The sequence below is a fragment of the Myotis nattereri genome (assembly GCF_964212035.1).
Source record: "Myotis nattereri genome assembly, chromosome: 9".
Taxonomy (NCBI): Eukaryota; Metazoa; Chordata; class Mammalia; order Chiroptera; family Vespertilionidae; genus Myotis; species Myotis nattereri.
The window spans coordinates 72,145,386-72,170,401 of record NC_138084.1 but is presented as its reverse complement, the minus strand read 5'-3'; the positions used below and the strand labels follow the sequence as shown (position 1 = coordinate 72,170,401).

Here is a 25,016-nt window from a genome sequence, read left to right as displayed (position 1 = left end):
TCTTCCTTTCTAATTTGAATGACTTTTATCTCTTCTTTTTGTCTAAATGCTGTGTTTAGGAGTTCCAGTACGATGTTTCATAAGAGTGGTGAAAGCAATATCCCTGTCTTGTTCCCAAGTGTAAGGGAAACACTTATAGCTTTAACCATTGAGTATGCTGTTGGCTGTGGGTTTGTCATACATGGCCTTTATTATGTTGAGATATGTTCCATCTACCCCCACTTTGTCAAGTGTTTCATTATAAATAGATGCTATATTTTACCCAATGCTTTTTCTTTTTCTGCATCTACCGATATGATCATGTGGTTTTTAGCTTTAATTTTGTTTATGTAGCATATCACGTTTATTGTTTTGTGGGTATTGTACCAAACTTGCATCCCCATAATAAATCCCACTTGGTCATGTTGTATGATCTTTGTAATGTATTGCTGGATCCAGTTTTCTAATGTTTTATTAAGGTTTTTAGCATCAATGTTCATCAGAGATATTAGCCTATAATTTTCTTTCTTTGTAGTATCTTTATGTGATTTTGGAATTAGGATAATATTAGCCTTGTAAAATTAGCTTGGGAGTCTCCCCTCTAGAATTTTTTGGAATAGTTTGAGAAGGATAGATGTTAGTTCTTCTTTGAATGTTTGGTAAAATTCACCTGTGAAACCATCCAGTCCAGGACTTTTGTTTATTGGAAAGTTTTTTTAATTATTATTTTGTATCACTGCTTCAATTTCATTAGTTGTAATCTGTCTATTCAGATTCTCTGATTCTTCCTGATTGAGTTTTGGCAGATTGTATGTTTCTGAGAATTTATCTAGTTCATAGATAAATTGTTGACATATAGTTGTTCGTAGTATTTTCTTATAATCCCTTGTATTTCTTTGGTGTCAGTTGTTACTTCTCTTTCATTTCTTATTTTATTTATTTGGGTCCCCTTCCTTTTTTTTATGAGTCTGGTTAAGGGTTTCTCAATCTGGTTTATCTTTTCAAAGAACCAGTTCTTGGTTTCATTGAACATTTGTAATTTTTTTGCATTTTTTAAGACCCTATTTTGTTTATTTCTGGCATTGTTTGTTGTTCTTTTACAGGTTTTTTTTTTTTTAAGTGTAAAGTAAGATTGCTTTTTTTTTTTCTTGTTTCTTGAAATATGTGTATATTGCTATGAATTTCTCTCTTAAGACTGCTTTCTCTGTATCCCATAGATTTGGGGTTGTTGTGTTCTCATTTTCATTTATTTCAAAGCATCTTTTGATTTCTTTCTTGATCTAATTCCTAACCCGTTCATTGCTTAGTAACACGTTAGTTAGCCTCCATGTGTTTGGTGTGTTTTTCAGTTTTGTTTCTTGTGATATATTTCTAGTTTCATACCATTATGGTCAAAGAGAATGTTTGATATGATTTCAATCTTCTTAAATTTATTAAGATTTGCTTTGTGTCCTAACATATGGTCTAGCCTAGAAAATGTCCCATATGCACTTGAAAATAATATATATTCTCCTGCTTTGGGGTGAAATGCTTTGAAGATATCAATTTAAATCTATCTGTTCTAGTTTGTCATTTAAGGCCATTGTTTCCTTGTTGATTTTCTGTCTGGAAGATCTATCCATTGATATCAATGTAGAAATATTTTTATTTCTCTTACCTTTAAAAGATATACCTGAAAATAGTCATTAATTGATTTTAAAATAACTGTTATTAGAATCTAGAACAGCTATTTATTTGTGTCCATGATTACCCTACCAAAGTCTGTGAATCTCCTGACATTGTATGCTAGTCTGTGTGTTTTTTTAGTTTGTACATTTTTTTTCTGAGACAATATCCATCGGTTTCATTGACTTCTAAAATATGTCCATTACTCAAAGGAGGATAGAACATTCTACTCTGTGACCCAAAATTGACAATATCATGAAACTAAACTGCATAAAATATTTGTTAAATGGAAAGACACACTCTACACTAAAAATATAATTAAATTTTTCATTTGTCAAAATCTCTAGCTGGGCTCAAACTAAAGTATTGGCAGATATCCTTGCAAAAATCACAAGGTTCCTTCAAAGAATCACATTTTTCAGATCTAGTTCTCAAATAGAAATTAGTCTTGCACATTCTAAAAAACACACAATTTAGAGACAATGCTTGGAATCTAACCCAGTATCTAGTTAATTTGTTCAGTTCTCATTGATTCACCTGGTGTATGAAACACAAAAGTCTCTATACACTAACTTAATTGTCTATATGTCTTATCGAAGAGGTTTTCAAACTATTATTATACATCATGTTGGATCTCAATTGTCTTTCAACATTAAAAAAAAAAGTTTCCTCCTAATTTTGATACTAAATTATTGATCAGTAGTGCCATTTAAGCAAATCTTGCCAATGAATAAGCAAACTAGAGTAAAAACTTAGTATCTTTTCTAGAAACTTTTGCATAGCAATTTAGTTCTAATTCTGCTTTTGGAAATTAGTGCACAAATCCAATGAAACTAAGAGTCTTGTGCTTGTTCACTGGAAGGAATGATTTGGGAAGAAAAATAATAAGACAGCTACAAGGTAAATGGAAAACTTAGTGAAGCATTGATAATGCTGAGAACTGGTTACTCTCCCAGGCCTGATAGAGGGTGAACTCTAATACCTTTCCTTAGCAGACATATTTGGTTCTTAACTCCTTATTATTCAATAGCCTATTGATTTGTATTTAATTTTTATATTTTCTTGATTGATATAACAGTTCTTTTTCTCAGTGAGTTATTTACTTTATACAAAGTTCTTCAGTTTGTTGTAAATAATCAGTTTTTCTGCTAATTTCCTCCATTCACCTTTCTTTGGGGGAGACATCATTAATTAAGCCACAGAGGTCAAATCCCATGTGATTTTTCTCCTCCCTACCTATATCATCGTGTTATATGAGACAGACTTTTATGTGATAATACTGACAACACAACCTCATTTAAATAACAAAATGAATAGTCTGTGCAGTTTTTTATTATTTATTTTTTATGAAATTACTATTTTCTTATTAGAATAGTCCTGAAAAAGTTTCTGTATAGATTTCACTGCTGCATAACAAAGTTTAAATCAAATGAGTTTTCTAATCAGGAATTTTAGTTTGACTTCAGAAATAGAGTATAGTAAATATGTGGAAGATCTTTAAAAATCAAATTTAAAAAGATTCATTGAAATACATGCCAGGCATGGAATTTCTTTTTCTAAAAGCAGAGATATATACTATTTTTTTAATGGCCCACTTAGCAGGACTCAAGTCTATTGCCAATCACAATCATTTAATTCAGCTTTGGGGGGGGAAACTCACCTTCTCTATGTAACCATGTGTGAAACAGCAAGTCTTCTCTCCAGGCCACTGAGAGTTCTATTAACCTCCTGCAGATCCTATCTGATTGGGCAGGCCTCCTAATTGGTGCATTACTCACACTTCTCTGCCTGACTTGTTCCCCTCAAATAAGGTAGAACTTTGGTAGAAACCAAATTCAACACATGTCCTCCAGCCTGTGACTAGAAACAGAAAAACAAGTGGATCAAAGCAAACCATATCATCAGGAACAATGAATGTTTTTCTGAGATAATCTTAAGAATAATTCCTAAATTCTACCTCTTTCTCAGTTTTTTGACCCAAAATAAAATACATATTTTGGGTTGCATAAAAACAATTGTATTAGTCATTATATTATAAAATAATTGAGAGGGGTTTTTAGTGATTATTATAGTATCACTTCTCATTGTAAAAAAAAAAATGTTGAGTGGGTGGAGAAACTTAAAGACCAAAATGCAATCCAAATTAATTATAATTTCTCCATAGCTATAGTTTTCCATTAATTAATAATATTTTATTAACATATTAAAATCACAATGAATATACAAATTAATTTCTTTTTCACTTATTATACTATAAGCATTTTTTTCTTGTTTTTAAAAGCTTTTAATAGTTGTATAACATTCGGTCATAAGGATCATTGGTGCTCATCAATACTACCACCTGGGGAGCTCTGTAAAAAATGTCGAAACACTGCTCCCAATTCAGAAGAATTTGATTGGGTGTGGTTAGGCCTGAGCATCTGTATTTGTAATAAGTGGTTCTACTACTCATTTCAAGATTGAGGACCACTATTATGCACCAAAATCTAATTAGTTCTCTCCTTCTGTTGGGCATGTCAATTGTTTGCAATGTTTTGCCATGTAAATGTACAATACCTATGTTACTTTATCAACATCATTGACTAATTTTTTAGGAATAATTCCTCAAAGGGGAATGATTATCAATGATTATCAAGGATAAGAACTGTTTTTAACCTTTTATTGTATAAGGTCATATTATTTCTTTCCAATTTTAATTGGAAGACACCCATCTTATTAAATTATTGATTATATTGAACATTATATTTACTTTTATCTTTTCCAACATAAATGACAAAAAAATGAATTTTCATTGTTTTAATTTACATTAATTTAATTCCAAGTAAGGTTGGATTATTTTTATATGATTTGTATTTCTTTTTGTGTGAATTATCTACCAATGTCCTTTGCTGATTTTAAAGTATTTCCTTTTTTTTACACAATTTCTTGTTATTCACACAATTTTTAAGCATTTAAAAATATATTAAGATTCATTGGGGACTATGAAAAAAACAGCATCATTCAGGAAAATATTCTGGATATTTTAGTACCTGATATTTAAATGTTATAAAGAGTTTAGTATGAAAAGAACACTCCAATTAAGACAGCACAGGACTAAAACAGAGGGGACTTTCTCATGTTTATTTAACTAATGGATTCTTTCTTATAAGAATAAAAAAGCACTAGCAAAATTAAACAGTAGTTTAAACAGCTAAGCTGGATTAGATCCATACGTTATTGACATCCTTACCAGCAATGAAATGTTAAATTTGTTTTAACCAGACTCAATGCAATATTGCAAATTATTTATTCTACAAACTATACATGCCCTACATATTCTGTGTGCAGACACTGACTAAATCTAGGGCTTTTATATCAGTCCTTTATAATAATATATTTACAAATCCTGGAAATCATAAAAATACTTTACCAAACTTAAACTTTTAAAATGCTTTCTATCTACTTCTGTAGACATTTTATCAAGTGTAAACTTTAAAACCTCAGCAACATAAAAATTACACTCTAATAAATATGGTCTAGAAGTAAATATAATGATTAAGGCCTAAAGTAAGCATAAAAGCATGATCACATCTATAGACTTTAGTGTTAAGTTACTCTGAAAAGGTAGCGAGTAAGAGGTAAATATTTTAGCCTGACTTAAGCATGCCTATAATAAGAGTATCTTACTTTGCACTAATTAATTTACTCAAAATCAATAAGTGGAAAAAGTTAGGTCTGTTAGGTCCCATCCCAAAACTTTCATTATATGTGATATTTCAATCAGATTTTTGGTAACAAAAATGGGTTCCAATGAGGTATGGATTTTAATGATCCCAAATTCAATTGAAGGAAATTTTAGGACTAAAAATTCTTCAAAGTTTTCCAGAAGCCTGGAATTTGTCCAGGTGAGCATTTTCTTTCCACCCCTGAATCAAGTTCTCCATCACCTCAGAACTATGGGGAAAGTTAAATAGGGTTGTTGTTTTTTAACCTAGAATTCTCCTAACGCATGAAAGACAAAGGCAAGTAAGTGACCTGGGCCTTTCTTCAATCTATAAAAGTCATTGTCAATACACCTGGCCTCTTAAATGTGGCTTAAACATCCCACAATAATGTGGCCACTTGTTTTTTCCTCTCTTCAAATATTAATTGAAAACAATATGTTTCAATTGATTTTTACTCTGGAAACACTGCATTTAATAGAATAAAAGGAATAATTAATGTAAGAAAGAACCCATAATATTTTTCTTTTATCTCTTATCAGCTTAGCAGATCACTATTACAGCTTCTCTGATGCTTAATGAGGAGACCTTCTTCCCTTCTTTTCAATATGTTTCTGAAAACTATGTATGAAATGCAGGGATCTACCTTCTATGTCCCTCATTTACCTGACCCCTTATAGCTGCCTTAATCTTGCTTAGAACTACTCCTTCAGAGTTCCTGTTCCTTTTTGCTTGGGTAAAGAACACTTTTTAAAAGTTATTCTAGCAAACTGAATGAAATAATTTTATATATATTGTAAAGTCATTTGCTGATTCTTATCATTAATAACATGTCAAAGCAATCCATTCCATAAAATAGAACACATGTTCAAATGATGCTTACATATGTGGTTTATGCTGCAGTTAATAGCAATTTTAAGAGGCTGTTAGACCTAAACTGTATAAAGAAAATTGTAGAAAACAGGCAGTTTTAACAAGCAAGGAAATCTTGAAACCCTGAAGACTATCTCTAAATATTAATTACAAAATGCCTTCTATACACCACTAAAGAAAAATTAATTTTACATATGATAGGATAAAGTGGACTTTACTGAGGGACCACATGTTTCTGGAAGGAAAACATGTGAATGAATTGTGAACTGGGCAGTGAGTTATTTATTGGTCAAGTATATTATATTAAATAACTATAGATACATATACACGCATACGTGGATAGCAGTGTGAAACTAAACTGTTTTTACATGGCCTATTAGATGACATAAGAAATACAATTTTTAGAATAATTTTGTAGGAAGCTTATTCCAAACAATTTTCTCAATGTAAAGCTCTTTTTCCTTATCCATTCCTTTTTTGTTTTGTTTTGTTTTGTTTTGTTTTCTATTGTGCTGTGAAACTGTCTTTGGATATGGCTAATAACCCTGTTAAATAACCCTCTCATGAAATGACTTTAGTTTTTCAAAGGAATGGTTTAAACCAACACATAAATAATTGGGATGTCACTTTTTTTTTAAATCTAATATGAATATTTAAGGCTAAAAAAGGTGGATCATAAAAATAATTTTCTCCAAAAAAAAATGGCAGTTAGGTTTAAATCACTGAAAGACAAATTTAGTTTCTTGTGGACACAAAATAAAACAACTTATTTGCAGCATTTTAAAAACAAAACAGATGTCTCTATCATCATTGAATATTCAGCCTACATTTCAGTCTGGTCCTTCTGGTGATTAAACTAAAAACCTGATATTGTTTACTTTAAGAAGTATATTAATTATTTTACACCACTAATGTGGCACTTAATTGGGAATGTGAGGAAGCTAATTATTTAGTTAACACTTAGTAAATGGCAGTCTAACCCTTAAAAACAGTTAACGCTCTCAAGGTGTGGTTTCCTCTCCAGGTGGATCAGACCATCACAACATGAACATCATGGAAAGTGAGCATCAACTACCTGAAATATTACAAACACATTTTAAGAGAACAAACACTTTAATAGGCCAATTCATAGTGAAACAAGCAACACTTTTTATTTGTCAACTGAATGATCCGTTTCAAGTGCTACTCATTAATATGGGGTTGTTTGGTTTTATTTTATTAATTCATTTGGCATTAAGTGACCTCCAAACTCAGTATTTATCCAATAGCATAGCACAGACGATACCCACATTCTCTCAAGTATCTAAGCCATTCTCTAGATTTAACAGAAATTACATTCAGGGCTGGGGAAACCTCTTGAAAGAGAGAGCTTATTTAAAAACTGTAAGTTGAAAGCAAGAAAGCAACCAAATGCATGGGAAGAAAGAGCCTATGAAATTTTTTCATAAATCCTTTTAGAGAATAATTAGGATATGCTACCTCTATTCCCCTGTAGAGATTAGCATGGAGAAAATCTAATGTAGAGTGGTGTGTTTTTTCCATGTCCACATCATATGCAGCATGACCTTTAGAGTTTAGTAACTTAATTTAAACAGTCAAATTGGCTTTGAACTTCTAAATAGCATCCAATGCCTTTAAGAATCAATACAAGATTTAAAAAAAAAAAAGGAATCAATACAAGATTCAAATATAACAGCTTTTTCACTAAAAGCTGCTATTACCTTTCTCTTGACTTCCAGCCCAAAAACTAAACCAAACATGGAAATCCTAGATTCTGAGACCAGCTAAAAATCAAGCAAACAAACCAAACTCCCACAAATAGGAGAGGAATAACAAGTCACACTCTGTTGTCAGTAAATCAGTAGACAAAAATTAGTGGCTATTTGTTGGTTTGTTTATTCCATTATGCTCTTCCTTCTGGGAATGAATTTTCATGTCAGTCTCTTTTAGATCATTGACATTCTCAGCAAAGGAATTCAAGACACACTTCTTTCTCAATTACTAGTACATTCAAGTTATTACCGTTTTGAAAAACAATCCATGTAACTGGTTGATGATGATGATGATGTCGGTTATTTGACAATTAATGAACTGTGAAAGTGAACAGCACTAAATACCACATGTTTAATACAGTTTGGAAATAGTTAACAATTGCCTTTGGTCTGAACTGATGGAAGGGGCTGCGGAATGGCAAAATGAGAGGTTTATTTAGCGTCTGGGAGAAGCTTATAAAAGAGCTTAAGTCCTCATTCCTTCTAACATCTTAACAGCTGTGCAGTTTCTTACAAAATATGTTTTATCGTTTCAAGAAATGCTGTTAACCTCGCAGTTTTAAAACTGAATGAACAAGGCCTCTTGGACAAATTGAAAAACAAATGGTGGTACGACAAAGGAGAATGTGGCAGCGGGGGAGGTGACTCCAAGGTTAGCCTCGATGTCACCAAAAGCGGGTAAACAGTATGTAAAGTAATAGGTGCATCTGCTGGGAGACTCGCAGTGTGGACCTGCTAATGCCATCAGCATTGCTAGTCAAGCCCCTTCACAACTGAAGTATGCAATTACTGTCAAAGCAAAAATATTTGCAAACGTTACCAATGTGGGAACACGCTAACAAACCGAACTAAAATAGTCACTGAAAATCTCTGGCTCTGAAGCAGTTGGGATCGAATATTATAGTTCTATACACCATGGTTTGGCGGGGCAGGAGGGAATGCTGGTTTTTGGAAGAACGATTTGGCAAAGAGAAGAGAGGGTATATCTTTCTTGTTCACCAGAAGTTCTACGCAATGTTTTTCAGTAACAGCAGTAACTCCACCTAGATCTATGTACTTACCAGGAAATCATTTCTCTGTCTAAACCCCACAGGCTTCCAATAAGTATTAAGTTAAATGATAAATCAAAGATAGTCATGTGAACCAGAAATGTTTGGCTTCCCATAAATGGATCAAACTACAAAATGAGCAGACTCCACACACAAGACCAGTTCAGCTTATTTTCCCTGCCTCCATGGCATATGTCCAGCTTCATAAAATAATGTTTATTAAATTTCTAAACAGTGTCTAAAGAAAAAATAGGTATACAATTAACAGAATATACTACCTAGTGTCCCAGAACCCTTCTTCACTATGTATAGACTTAAAGAAAGTGGTCCAGAGATGGGACTCTTCTGACTGAATTTCCTTTTCTTACATTCCTACACTTGGTGTATAAGAATATTGGAAATTTAGAAGTATACAGTCTTGCCTGCCTTTTAAAATCTAGAGAATTGTCCAAAATAAGAAGTCCTGCTTCCCTTCAGGTTCCTGATTGGACTCTAAATCCTCTCGCTCGGCCACCCAACCCACAAAAAGACGCTGTTTTTAGTGAGTATCTGTCAGATGGCTGATAACTTCACCCTCTTTCAATGCTGCAAACTTGCCCCTCACTCCCAATCTGAAGAGCCCTTCAAATCCAGCTCACTTGTACATCCCCATCTAATAACCAGTCTTCTGCGGGTTACCATATGAATATTCTGGCCACAGAGGGAAGCATGAAAGAGAGAGAAACAACAGAATTGCGTGGACCCAATCCTGGTCATCCATCTCCTATCCCAAGAGAGAATCTGAGTTCCTGGAGAACAGAGCAGGGAATGGCCAGAGAGAGGGCTTAGGGCTTCCTTTGGGATGGGCCCCCTTCAGGGCACCTCCATCTGAGGCACCAGCCATGTTTTCTTAAGGAGCATTAATTCTTTTTACATTTTGGAGCCCTAACTTGCCTAGAATGTTCTGACAGTTTCCATACAATATATATGTACATATACATGTATGGTGTCCCCAAAAAATGTATACATACTTTGTAGATTCTATTACTTTTTGAAATGTATTTTAATAAACACTGCCTTTATAATTAATCAAAGTGTGTATACATTTTGGGGGACAGAGAGAGAGAGAGAGAGAGAGAGAGAGAGAGAGAGAGAATTACTCCAGTTTACACTAATAATCTACTATTCCTTCTTGCAAATTAGAAATGTATGAAAGTATGCTCTCATATCTCCAAAGAAAATAAAAACAATCATATTCTATTCCATTAGAGAAATTTTATTTGCAAAATTCATTTTTTATCACAAATAGAAAAGAAGTGTAACACTGCTTATCAGATAAAATTTTCCAAAAAAAAGAATGAAGTCCTATTTTAGTATACATTAAACTCTTTCCAGGAAAAAATGAAATAAGCAAGCAAAAGCAGAAATTTACACATAATAAAAAAATCAATGTAACAAAACCATTTTGATTTATTTAAACAAGGTTGGACAACTCAGTTGGATTTTAATCTGTTTGCATCCAACACATTGTTTGGTACATAATGGACACAAAGTAAATATGTGTTGTATAAAGAAATAAATCTGAATCTAACCTTGTAATTTTCAAAAATCAAACTGATTGTTCTCATAGGTATTCAGTACATTATTTCCAATAAACATGAACTACAAAATGGTATTCTAAAACATTATTTCAAATCTTAAGTAATTTTCTAAACTGTTATGAAAAATTAACCTAAAATGTTCCCCCAAAATGAAATTGCATTATGTTCTATTTTCCCTCAGGAATTTTGTTTTCATACTAAAAAACATTCCTGGTCAGTTGTATATTGACATGATATTTATCATCAAGAGAATAGGTGATTGCAATCTAATGTTAATAATGCCCAACTCTGAATTTGTAACAAAAGGTGATATTTATATGTCTGCTTGACCTCACTTAGTTCAAAGTAAATTACCAAGAGCAGTTGTTGCTTTTTCATTTTTGTTTCGTACCTTCATCAGGTGACTGATTTTCTTTTTAGACTTACCTTGCGCCTCCCATTTGCCTGATCTTCCTCAAAAGTGGTAAAATGAGGAGCAAAAGTGCTGACTTGGAGACTGAAGGTAGATCCGAAGCCTTTGCTGAGTGTAAATCCAAACAGAGGAGCCAAGGAAAAACTGTAGGGAAAACTCACACTCAGGGATCTCAGCCCAAGCACGCGGAAATCGGTGTTACCTTCCCAATACCGAATCTTGGTAGGCGAAAACGAAGGGGGAACCATGGGAAGCTGTCCCCCACACAAATACGTTCCCAGGAAGAGACAATTGAGGATTGCAATCAGGGAGAATATGTCCAGCCTTCTATTCAGCAGAAAATTATGAAACCTCTGATTTAACTGGGTCATGGAACCAGTATCTGTGGGGGGAAAGAGAATTACCCACTATTTTTTCCTTCAAGGAACTTATGATTTAATATAACCAACAACTGAACTATTAGTCACTGTGGCCACTTCCAGTCACATCCCTTGGCTGCAGAATAATTAGCATCACCGTTTTGCTGCTCGACATCCCCAGAGCATGAAGTTCTGAGCAGGCATACACATCTTGGGAATAAACTAACAGGGGACCAATTTAAGAATATCATTGCAATCTCTAAAACTCATTTTCCCCTTTGATTAATTTGGTGTGGTTTAGCCTGAGCACAAACCGTATGCAGAAATTTATGCCAATTCTTAGTGGTTATTTAATCCTGGTCCTAGATGGAAATTTTGGGAAATGCCTGTAATCATCCACTAAAACTATTGATTTTTTTCTGTTTTATACTTTCCTTTCCTTCTATGTATATCAAAATAGGCACACTCATGGATGAGGATGTTCACTTAAAAATCATTTTGTAAAAAACAAATATTGTGTCCTTCAGGAATTAAATTAGATCACATAATACCCAGTTTTTAATTTAGCCCTTTGAAAAAAAAAAAAGCCCATTACTGACTTTAAAATAGTTTATACTCATAAATGGCCTACTTCCCTTCACCACAGCCATGGAAACCAATGCAAGAATAAAGGGATTATTATGGAAAATATGAATTCATAAGTAGGCGGGAAAAGGTTGTGGAAAAAAAAAAAAAAAAAAACACTAAGAGAAGCTAACCCTTGGAGAAGGGATATCCCAGTTATGAATTACTTGCTAAGTGCCTTACATTCCACCAGTTGACCGTTAAGTTTGATTAATAGTAAGTATCTTATATTCACAATCCCAATCTTACCTCTAAAACCAGACCACTGGAGTGAATAGCAGAAGGGAGAAAGAGGCAAGGGAAAAATGAAGGGGGTAGGAAAAATTAAGACTTTAAGACAGGAGAGAGATGGCCTAAGGCAGTCTTTATCTAATCCTCAATTTTGCCTTCAACCTTCCCTTTTAGAAGAAATTTAGAAACTATTCATTTTCTTTCTCTTTTCAGCATTGTCCTCCTCCTCCCGTTGTACCCTATTTAAAAAGTATAATATGGAGTAATATAATGTACCTACACAGGTTTCAAAAGGCTTTGGCAAGCTGGCCTGGGAATCTCAAGCCTCTCATAGTGTCAATTAAAGGGAAAAGCTTGTTTCGATTCAAAATAATTTGAATGTAGCCACGTTATAGAGCACTTACTCTCAGTGGATATCCTGGTAAATACTGTTTTACACAGATGAATGAAACGTGGCTTTTGTTTTCAAGGAGTTCACAATTCACTAACCAACCTGACATGTAGTTTTGTAATAGTTGCTTCATCAAGAGAAGTGAGGGGAAAGTGTGGAGGGGAGTGGGAGATTGTATAGATAGCCCTTAGGTTGGGGATAAATTAACCAAGCAACCCAGGTAACCTAACCTTCACCCCACCTCATCCCTCCTCACCCCAAATTCAGCTTTTAGTAGAAAGTGTTAAATCATGCTTATGTTAGGTTTTAATCCAAAAAACAATATTCTAGGAAGGTAGCAAATGCATATTACTTCTTAAATGGAACAATGAACCTTGTAAGATCTTATAATATTCATACAAAAATTAAATTGTATTCAGAAATCAGATAAACAAAACGAAAGACATATTTTAGAAACATTTTTTGAGAACCAACAGGACAAAACAAATGGGTTTTAGTTTAACTGTTAACCAGAATCCTCAATTAACCAGAAACCCCATTTTCTGAGTCTCCCATTGTTAATGCTTTTAATTGCACAGCTAAGAAGTCAGACTATTACAAATCCGATTCCTCTGCTTCCTAGTTGTGTGAATAGATGAGTTAACTTCTCTGTGCCTTTGTTCCTCACTTGTAAAATGCAGATGATAATAATAATTAAGTATGGAAAATGCTTTTAACAATGCCTGGTACATAGTAAGTACTCCACAAATGTTTAGCTATCATTATCATTATAAATAAATTACCTAGTTTTGTAGATAGGTTTATGGAATTCATCTACTGATAACCAGAGAAATATAGGCTGTGTTTCTCTGAATGCACTCAACATTTCCTTGGAGAGAGGCACTAGAAGATACGGCCAGACAAAATGGTTGTGGCAGCCTTAGAAATGTCAAGAAGAATACAAGTCTCTCTCTGAATGTTTATAAAATGAAAACACACACACACACACACACACACACACACTCACACACACACACCAAAAAAAAAAAAAAAAACAATAACAAAAGATGCTAGGAGTTACTGCTTCCCATCCATTTTTACCCTTTATTTTGTATACACAGAGGTTAACATGGGAATGAAAACAGAAAGAATTCTTAGCTTCCTTGGAACATTGGTGATGACTGGCGACTGACCCTTTCCTCCTCGAGACTCCTTTTAAAACATTTAGTATTGAAGAACTCCAAGATAGTAGAAAAGAAAAGTGGGATTTTACAGTACAGGGAGTTTGTTTATTGAGCAAAATCTTGTTTACCCCTAACCGATCAGGGATTTATTGGTAAGAATGAGTAAAGTACCCTGTAGTCACTTCCCTTTGTACTTAAAGTAAATTAATGGAGCAGACACAACATGGACGAAAATTGCTTCTGGCGGTGCTATGTGAGATAAATACTAAAGTTCAGAAGGAAAACATCAGCATGGGCTTATACGTCACAATAGTGATTCACATGCCTGTGTTTATAAGAACCTGCATGAGGTGGCCCTAGTAACAATTGAATCGGTCCTGGATGAGAGGGATGGAGGACTCCGTGTAATGATGGACACTGTAGACATCCTTCTGCAGCAAAAACTAAAATCCCTCTAGCTGATCACATGCAGGTGAGAGATGAAACCAGGCCTATCCAGCTTCTATTTAAGTCTGCCTGTCACCTGCAGCCACTTCCATTAATTCTGGAAAGAGACAAAAAGGAGCTCTTAATTTTGAATGACTCCCATATCCGTGCGGGGAAATTAGAAATGCTCAAGAAACCCAACCCAGGCCAATAGTTTTGGATTCACAGTAATTGCATACATTTTATTTAAAAATCCTCCCTAGCAGTATGTGCCTGTTACCTAAAGCGATGGAGCAGGCCCCAGTTTTATGTCTGATTCTAAACCTGGGCCTACGGTACAAGACATAGCGCCTACTGTGGCCTCTGCTCTGTCACTTTGCCATGCGATTCTAATGTAGTTTTACTTGAATAACATAAAATAACATATATAATGTTATTTATGTTATTTTCCACGTGAAGAACTCCTGTAAACCTTGCCGTTTTGAAACTCAGTGAGGCAGGCGTCTTAGACAAGCTGAAAAACAAATGGTGGTACGATAAAGGTGAATGTGGACCCAAGGACTCTGGAAGCAAGGTCAGTCGCTGCAGTTCGGGGCCTCCTCTTGTGTTCACAAAGCAGTAAACGGGAGCAATTGTCAAAAAATAAAAAAGCATATGGACACAGTAAAAACCAAACATTTCTCTCTACACTGCCTAAATTCGAAGTTAATGTCAAATTTCAGCCACAGGGACAGTCTTTCTAGAAAATTGCAACCTGCTCCCCAATACTAAAGTTTTTAAGTAAATTTAAATTAACTACAAAAATACATAAGATATTAAAAACTCCTTAGATTATTCTCAACTTACGTACCACTAATAAAAGTAGTGCTTTTGAGGTTAAGTTTTTTTTTATTGTCTTGGAGGCAAAGACCATGAAATATATTATTTCAAGAAGAGATGTATTCCCAAAACAAACCAAAAAAATGGCAAATTGATCAGTAGTCATTCAGAAAAAGATTTTAAATATTATATCTTATTCAGAAGTTCAGTCTTTTGTGACTATATTGCCAACCATTCCACTTTAGTTTGAAGAGGCCCTTTTATATTTTTGTGCTGACAGATCAACAGAGTGAATCTTTCAATTCTATTCCATCAAAATGGTTTAAATAAATCAGTGCTTATGGATGATAGCTTCAAGTTCTAAGATCTTTTGTTCATAAATTCCTTTTAAAATATTGCAGGATCCTATAATCCTGATTCTGTTGAAAATAGAAACATTTGTATTTTAATTCCAAAGGGGAAAAAATGTAACAACCTACCAGTGAATCTAATAGAATCTAATAGAATGTAGTAACAGTGCCTGAAAGCCACAGTTGAGGATTCTTAGAATCTTCTTTTATTATTTTCCTATATCTCCTTTTAGAAAGAAAAAAATAGATGATAGATAGATAGATAGATAGATAGATGATAGATGATAGAGAATTCTAAGTCTAAACAAGTGACCAGCTTAGAAAGGAGAGCCTCAATTAATTTAACAAAGAGACAAAGTAATGTTAATTGATCCCTTTCTAGGGCTTATCCCTAGGTTTTAATCACTTTTGTCTGCCTTTAAACCAGAGTGGAATGAGATAAACTTGGCCAATAATGGAATAGCTATGTCAAGCATAAATGCTTGAGTGATTTTTTTTTAAATGTAGTTACCCTAAACTTTTGGTTCATTCAGTTGATATCATGGCTAAGTAGACAGTGTACAAAGTACATCTTCGGAATTAAACCATCTCCTTAATAAAATGATTTGAGTCTAAATCACATTTTGCACAAAACATACTGCTGAGAAGATGATGGCCAGAGGGTGTCCTTCAGATAGTCTACCCAAAATACGTTTCAATTAATGTTATGTATAATGTGCATATTTACAATTTATAAAAAAAGTTCTGAATTCTTGTTATAATTTTAATATCTTTCAAGGATATGCTTGACTATATCTGAATTTATTATGTATACTAAGGCTCTGGAGAATAATATATCTAAAATAGTAATTGATGAAGCATTTTTAAGTGGAAATGGAATCATTTTTAAATCAATAAAAATAGTTATATCAGTTTGCCCATACATAATTTATTTCTCAATTGACCATAGTAATTTGTGTATTTTTAAAAAGTTATCTTTTCAAAAAGTCACCTGTGATATGTATACATATATCTATAATTATTCATAAATAGGCAGAATGTGAAAGTTATACTTTCCATATGATTTCCCACAGATGTGACTGAAAAAACAAATAATGTGTACCCTAGCACATTATCTGTATATATTTTGTAAAATAATGATGAACAAATTGTGAAACTGATAGCTTAAAAAAAGCTTAGTTCCTTAAATAGGAAATGTGAAGTAGGATTTATTCAAGAGCTATCTCAAACATTAAAAGTATGTTTTAATGGCAGGAAAACCAAAACCCCTTTTCATGTAACTGTATTTTAAACACGTCATTCTCAAACTTAATAATAAGCCCACTTCTGCCACCCTTTGCAAATATATAAATGCTTATTATGATTAAGTATAGTGGTTTTCACTGCATAGTTAATAATGATAAAATGTTTAAGATTTTATGGAATGTAATTATATCCAATTTATTGGTAATCGTCATAATTTCACTTCTGAGAGCTATAAGCTTTATTTTTAAATCTGTAAACCTACATCAATGATTTATACATGTAAATCATGTCGGGTTAAATTAAGCATTTATGCTAATTAGCTGTTTGGATTTCATGTGTTCTTTTACCTTCCAGATGTGACATTCCCACACTTAACTGAAGTGTGTTTGTCCTCCCACAGGACAAGACGAGTGCCTTGAGCCTGAGCAACGTAGCAGGCGTCTTCTACATTCTGGTCGGCGGACTGGGCTTGGCAATGCTGGTGGCTTTGATAGAGTTCTGTTACAAGTCCAGGGCAGAAGCGAAGAGAATGAAGGTGGCAAAGAGTGCACAGACTTTTAACCCAACTTCCTCGCAGAATACCCAGAATTTAGCAACCTATAGAGAAGGTTACAACGTATATGGAACCGAAAGTATTAAAATTTAGGGGTAGGACGTAGGGCCTACTACAGTGAGTGGGGGATGCATCCTGTAAATGCAGTGTTGTGACTGTCTGTCCCGTGGTGGTATTGCTTGCTTCTCATTAGAGCTTTATATTTTCTAAAACTTCAGCGCAAAGTGGTTTGGTTTTCTTTGGCTGCAGATGTACTGTTCGAATCTTTATGTTGCCAATAGATATCTGCATTGAGAGGGTCCGAAAGACACAAACAAACCAGCAGAATTGCTCTGTGAAATGATCCAAACGGTATATTCTACCCAAAATTTGAGAGAAATTGGAAATTAGATCTGGGGTTTCTTTGTACATAGACTAGGCTAATCTTCTCTGGAACAAGTTTTAAAATAAGTGTTAACAAAATAAGCATAAAACCTAATTCAAATGGCCAAAATAAGCATAAAACCTAATTCAAATGGCCAAAGCTTCGACAGCTGCCGAATAAAGTTTTCTGAGAAAAAATATATGTAACAGCTCCAAGGCAGAGAGTCAACGCTCAACAAATTTTAGCTCCTATTCTAGTTTGTTTTACACTAGCCATACTGTGTATTTTTAAAGAGTAAAACCTAACTATTTGCTCATCTGACAGTAGTCCTTGAGCCAGACCTTGAGGCAGGAGTCATCAGGATATTGAGCACAATTCACGTTTATTACATGAAATTCAGCTTTTATGTTCACAATATCACTAAGGTGAGCAGCCATTTTAGGCAATTTAGCAGTTTCTCCATTAAAGATATCAGTAATATATGTGTTTCTTAGGAGGAACACAGGAAAAGATAAGAATTGCCATGAGTTATTATGGATTTTTTATTTCAATTGCTTTTAAGTAAGCCAGCTCACCCCCACTTACTCATATGCTCTCATCATGCCACAATAAAAAAAATTGTAGGTATTCAATGAAATATAGGAAATGGAGGTCATTTTTAAAGAATCTAAATGTCCACTATGTTTTTCCTCTAATGGTTGCAAGTGGTTTTAAAATAAGATCTAAAAGCCCTTGTTATTGCTCTTCCTAAAATCATTTTCTAAAATTATATATAATAGCCAACTGAATAGGCTGCTCATTCTGATTAAAATGATAAATGAGCCTTTAAACCCGTAAGAGACATCCCATGCTTGATGTCAAAAACCTAATACAATTTTTATAGTAAGATGTATCTGAGCCCTACCAGGTTTAGCTCAGTGAATAGAGCATTGGCCCACAGACTAAAGGGTCCTGGGTTCCATTCCAGTCAAGGGCACACACCTTGGTTGCAGACTGGATCCCTGGCCCTGGTCAGAGCGCATGCAGGAGGCAACCAATCAATGTCTCTCACATCCATGTTTCTCTCTCTCTCTGGCTCTCCCCCTCCCTTCCACTTTCTCTAAAAAATCAATGGAAAAATATCCTCAGGTGAGGATAACAAAACAAAACAAAAAGGATGTACATCTGAGATTATGCCAGGTAAATGTGCTTGACTTTAAGATTTATTTATTCATATGAAAGCTATTGAAATACTTGTATCTCAATATCTAATTGCTTTTATCTACAATCTGGAAATCAATGACTAGATATAACTACACAGGGTAAGCCCAATTTTGTGGAAAAGAATTAAGAACAAAACCCTCAGTTCACTAAGATCAGAATGTTTTCAGCAAATAGCAAAACAGCAAGCTAGAATGATATCAAAAGTCTGGGCCATTATAATTCTTTCATCTTAATATTTGCAGAATTGGGAAGAAATTTTCTCAAACTGAGAGAAAGAATACCTAAAAGTTTTCAGAGCCAATTATTTAGACTTCATTCTGAGGTGAATTTTATAACCATTTTATTAAAACTGAGTTTTCTTCGGCACAGCAAAAGCATTCCAACCATCAGCAAGGTCCAAAGGCAGAGAAGCAAGCAAAGAAAAAAGAATATTAGAAAATTCTAGAGCCATAGCTGGTTTGGCTCTGTGGATAGAGCATTGGCCTGTGGACTGTAGGGTTCCAGGTTCAATTTCAGTCAAGGGCATGTATCTCGGTTGCAGCCTCGGATCCCATCCCTGGTTGGGGTGCGTGCGGCAGGCAACCAATAGATGTGTCTCTCTCACATGGATGTTTCTCTCTCTTTGTCTCTCTCCCTCCTTCACACTCTCTAAATATAAATGGGAAAATATCCTCGAGTGAGGATTAACAAAAAAAGCAAAACAAAAATTCTAGAAAGAAATACTCGTGGGTGCCAATTAATTACAAAGTTCTGGGAAGGTGTTAGAGATATAAATTCCCAGGTTATGTATATACAATTTACATGTAATAATGTTTTTAGGTCAGAGCCTGGCATTGCAGTTCATCACATGAATAGCCTTTAGAGCTGGGGTTGAACTTTTAAGACAATAAATTTCATATAAAAATAAAGCATTCATATCCATATGATTTTTCAAAAGACTTAATAGAACTCAGGGTAAATGAAATGATCTGCACTTATAGAGAAGCCTTAAAAGTAAATTGTTTTTGTTACACTCCCATATTAAATGGCTTTTTCCTTTTAAAAACTATTGGCCATAATTATGCAAATATTTGATAATTTAGATAATATTGTCCCAGAATCTCAAAAACACAACCTAAAACCTTCAATATATGGTAGGGTTCAACTTTAAAAGTGACCATCCCTCAGGAGAATATTTACAATTAAGGTCATAACCATTAGTCACAAAAACCAACCAGGAGCAGAACATATGGAAATTTTTAAGAAAATTTTTCTTTTTTTCTTTTCTTTTTTTTAAATATATTTTACTGATTTTTCACAGAGAGGAAGGGAGAGAGATAGAGAGTTTGAAACATTGATGAGAGAGAAACATGGATCAGCTGCCTCCTGCACATCTCCTACTGGGGATGTGCCCGCAACCCAGGTACATGCCCCCGACCGGAATCGAACCTGGGACCTTTCAGTCCGCAGGCCGACGTATCCACTGAGCCAAACCGGTCTCAGCAAGAAAATTTTTCAGTTTGAGCAGCCTCAGTAGGTTCACACCAAGATGAATAGAAATGAATTTTTAAGGAAGAATTGAAAAATATAAATATAGGATGCTGAGAACTAAGAATGCTGAGATGTAAAGAGAAATTAAGGAGTTGACAACGATTAAGGAGTTGACAACTAATACACTTGGTTGAATCAATCTATAGAGAAGGAGAGAGTGCTCACAACTATGTGGAATCTTTCCTGCTTTGGATATTTCCAAAGGCAAATGAGAAGGGAAAAGAAACAAAAACAGATTTTATGGCAAAAGCCTTCTGCAAAAATTCCTTCAAAAAATCACACTGCTTGCCCGGCGGGCACAGCTCAGTGGTTGAGCATTGACCTATGAACCAGGAGTTTATGGTTTGATCGCCTTTCAGGGCGCATGCCCCGGGTGCGGGCTTGATTCCCAGTATGGGGTGTGCAGGAGGCAGCGATCAATGATTCCATCTTATCGTCGATGTTTTATCTCTCTCTCACTCTCCCTTCCTCTCTGAAATAAAAAAATATATACATATTTTTTAAAATCACACTGCATTTATTAATTGTATATTAGTATTTCTTTTTCAAACAATTAAAATAAAACAAAACGAAACTGCTAATTTTTAAAAAATTATTATCTACTTTACTAAATATTAAATGTTGAAAGGGAATCTGAAGAAGCAAAATCAGACTTTGGTCTTGGTTTGTTTTCATTTAATGATGATTAGGATTTCTGTAGAGATTGTATGCTGACCTCTGATTATTAAAATAAGTATTAATTTTTTAGTTGTTCACCAAAGCAGAGCTATGATAATGATCTGATTTTTATAATAAATGTGTCATTACCTAGCAATTTGACTTCAACTTTCTAACATTATAGGGGCCTGATCTCCAAACCTTTTCATCATAACAGTTTTACTCCAGTTACTAATTTCATTATTTAATCAATAATTATTCAAATATTTAAATTTCATGGCAGAATAAATTCAGGATGGAATTGCCTAACAAATAAGGTTAACTTAGATTCACAATATGGAATTGAGATACAGTATATGTTATGAGAAAGTTATGATCTCAACCATAACAAATTTAGGGAATATCTTGTTTAGCTTACTTTCCTCTTGAGCTCACATTAAAATTCAGCTCTAGAAAGAATTTAAAGGCAATGAATGAACAGTATGTAGATTTACATAATCCCACCTGTATCTCCACTGTGTAAGGTTACTACCTGCTACCTAATGTGACAGAGAACAAGAACTTAAAGAGGATTCCAGAGACCTGACCCCATAACCTCCACCTGGGAAGCTCCCCAGTGATGACCATCACGATGGACTGAAAGATGCCCTGTGCAGTCTGACCCCTTTGAGCACTTACAGCTTCTTAATGAGCCTTAGCTTCCATGTGAGGCATAGAATGAACTTTATGTCACTAACTGTGCTGTTCTGGGTCATGTCTGTAACTGGTGTGAACGAATGCAAGTGTCTGTGGCTAGGTCTGTGTTCTGAACACAGGAAGACCTGTCATGAACACTCTGTATATAGTCTGTTTAGACGATTCATCACCATTTTAAGAGTACAATCCTTGCAAAGGACTTTACAAATCCCTGTAAAGACAAAAAGACTCAAAGAATGGCGTAAAATCTTAAAGGAGCTTTGAAGAAGGACTAGGGTGGAGGGTGCCGCAGGTGAAAGGACGTGTCCTCCCCAGATTTTCTACACAAAACCTCCTTGGGTGGTTTTTGAATGAGATCTGGAACAGGTGGGACCACAAACTCTAAGCGGCTTCATTCCTCCCCACCGCTGACCTTCTCTCTCTCCTGATAGCCAGGGTTCACATGACCAAAAGAATACGGGGGAAAATGCAGATGTCTACCATTGATATCTTGGTGTGTGTTGTGTCCTAACTTGGTGAAGAAGCAGACGTAGTGTAACGCCCCACCTTCTCTCTGCTTCCTTTCCATGCCCGCAGCTGACCTTTTCTGAAGCCATAAGAAACAAGGCCCGATTATCCATCACGGGGAGTGTGGGGGAGAACGGCCGCGTCCTGACGCCCGACTGCCCGAAGGCCGTCCACGCGGGAAGCGCAATGAGACAGAGTTCAGGCTTGGCTGTCATTGCATCGGACCTACCATAAAAACCAAAAAAATAATTGAGTGCCTTAATTAAACTGTGTTGGTGACCGACGGGAACGCAGCCCGGGGAACAGGCCCGCGCGGTCCTGGCTGGCCCGACCCTGACCCTTCGGCTGAGAGCGCCGGCGGTGGCAGCAGCAGCAGCAGCAGCAGCGACGTGTGCATGAGCTCAGCTCCGAAACCCAAACTCCGATTTTCTATCAGGAAAACTCACCCCTTAGGTTTTCTCGGGACGTGGGTGGGGGGAGCTGGGACGGGCGTATTAACAGCAACCAATTTCGCTCCAGCGGACTTAACAACTAATCAGACTTGCGAGTGAGCGCATCAGCTCTGCGGCTCTTGCTCACAAGGGCCTTGGCCTTGGCAGCAAGGGACGAGCTCGTTGTAGAAGTCAACCACCACGCTAACGGTCGCCCGAGCACCCATCTAATCAACCGAAGACTGTCCAGCTGAGAAAACACATCACTAAACTGTGATTTAAAAAAAACACACATCATAAACACACATGTAAATCCTGTGAGAAAAAAAAAAAAATTAAAGGAAGTATTTACATTTACTTTGGAGAAAAATACTGAACCCTGCTTGCTTTTTAAAATGATGTAAATTCAGTAGAGGACAATACGGTTCTTTTTTCTAACCATCTTAGGGAACAGTACATTGCAATAATTGATATAAATGCCATCACTGTAATAAACTCTAGAGACTTTTTTTTTTTTTAAATAAAAGTTGTTGGTCATCTTGTTTGCCGTAACCTTCACTTCGTCACATGAACCGGTACCCACAGATTGCATTTGTCTCAATACCCGGAACAAAAGGAAGACGACGTTAACATGAAATCATCAGTCTGCAATGTAGAACCAAGAGACCAGGGGTCACTCATGGTATCAATATTGTTTATACTCTTGTTCTGTGTACAAAATTGTGGTTTTTGTACCCACTAAAAAGAATAAAACAGCAGACATTCTTACAATATCAACAAGGTTTTTTTCTCTTATCGTTATACAAGTTATTTGAGAAATTTTAAGACTGCAAAGTGTGGGCCATATTGGAAACTATAGCTAGCCCTTCTAATTTTTGCTTACTGAGCTAGCTTCCTTTACAGGTGGTTGCCTCGTCAGCAGGTTAATGTCCAAGATGGAGTGTTTGAATTGGGAAATGAATCATTGTCAAAATAGCAACAAACCCTGTAACTGTGTGTTGAAATTTTACTTGACTGTATTTTGCTGCATAAAATAATGTCTCTTTGGGCTTCTCCCCCATTCTCATTATTCCATTTAAATCATTTGAAGGCACTGATAATAGTTTGTGGTAGACTACAAATGAAGACTCAGCCCTTGTTTTCAACTGAAAAGTGTGAAGAAAATTATATCCATGTTTATTTACAAATTCACCTTATGTTGTGAATGGATTGACATGGATCCAAAGAAGGTTTGAATCTTTTGAAATAATAAATACGTATTATAATACAGATAAACATCACAATACTTAGAGATCACAATACTTGACAGAAAGCACAAGTTAGGATTATTTTGGAAGTCTGGCTTTGGGGGATAAGTTGAGTTTTCATAGGTGGAGAAGGTGCTAAAAGCCTTAGGGATGAACAGTGCCCCAAAGCTGTGCATGGCAATGGCTTAAGGACTGGATGCAACTGAATGGACTGGAGAGAATACAGGGGTGATATCCTGGAAAAAACGTTGGAAAACATAAAGGACTGATTATCTTGCCTCAGCGCTCAAGATTCCTATCCCCCTTTCAATCTCTGTGCTGCAGTAAGAGCAATTGGTAAAAGTTCAAATTTGTTAACACACACACACACACACACACACACACACACACACACAGTTCCCTCAGGAAAAATTCCAAGCTCTTGAGCAGAGCAAATGAGACCCTTTATGACCTGGTCCTTATGTATCTTTTCATGACTTCTCTCATCCCTACCCAACCTCTCCTTGCTGCAAATGAACCTCAAAAGCAGCACATGGGACACTGTATTTACTACTTCTTCAGTCTATAACTCTTTCCTATCTCCTCTCTTCCTGACTAACTTGTACTCACCCTTCAGTACTCGAATTTTACCTGCCCTGGGAAGATTTCCATCCACCATCCCCTGCCTACGAGACTGAGTTAGGTGCCCTTTTAATGTTTTCTCCCCATCAATGCACTTACCATACTGCATTGTAATTGCCTGTGTACTTGTCTGTATAACTACTAGACTGTAAGCTCCTTGAGGGCAGGGACTGTGTCTATCTTGTTCACAGTTGTATCCCCAGCACCCAGCACAGTGCCTGGCATATTGTAGGTGCTTAATAAAATATTTGTTGAATGAATGAATTGAATTGAATCTGATTAAGTGGGAACAGAAAGATACTTTTCCTCATTAACAGTCCCTAGAGTGTGTATTAAGTATATGATGAGTCAAAATGAAGGCTGACAGCTGATTTCATGACCTTATCTACCTCCCTGGAAGGAGTAGTCATGAAGAAAGAAAAAGAGAGAGGGACAGGCAGAAGAGAGGAAGGAAGGAAGGAAGGAAGGAAGGAAGGAAGGAAGGAAGGAAGGAAGGAAGGAAGGAAGGAAACAGAAGGGAGGAAGGGAGGAAGAGAGGAAGGGAGGGAGGTGATGAATTTTCTGATCC

At 35.5% G+C, this 25,016-nt stretch overlaps 1 protein-coding gene across 1 annotated transcript in view; it reads left to right on the top strand.

The window, feature by feature from the left end:
- GRIA4 (glutamate ionotropic receptor AMPA type subunit 4) overlaps positions 1-24,708 on the top strand; it is a 407,857-nt gene extending 383,149 nt beyond the window's left edge. The window contains exons 15-17 of the mRNA XM_081100459.1: positions 14,685-14,799; positions 17,040-17,174; positions 22,219-24,708. Of these exons, the coding sequence (XP_080956585.1) occupies positions 14,685-14,799; positions 17,040-17,174; positions 22,219-22,383 (415 nt within the window). The 3' untranslated portion in view covers positions 22,384-24,708. The remainder of the gene's footprint in view (positions 1-14,684; positions 14,800-17,039; positions 17,175-22,218) is intronic.
- The last annotated feature ends 308 nt before the right edge of the window (positions 24,709-25,016 follow it).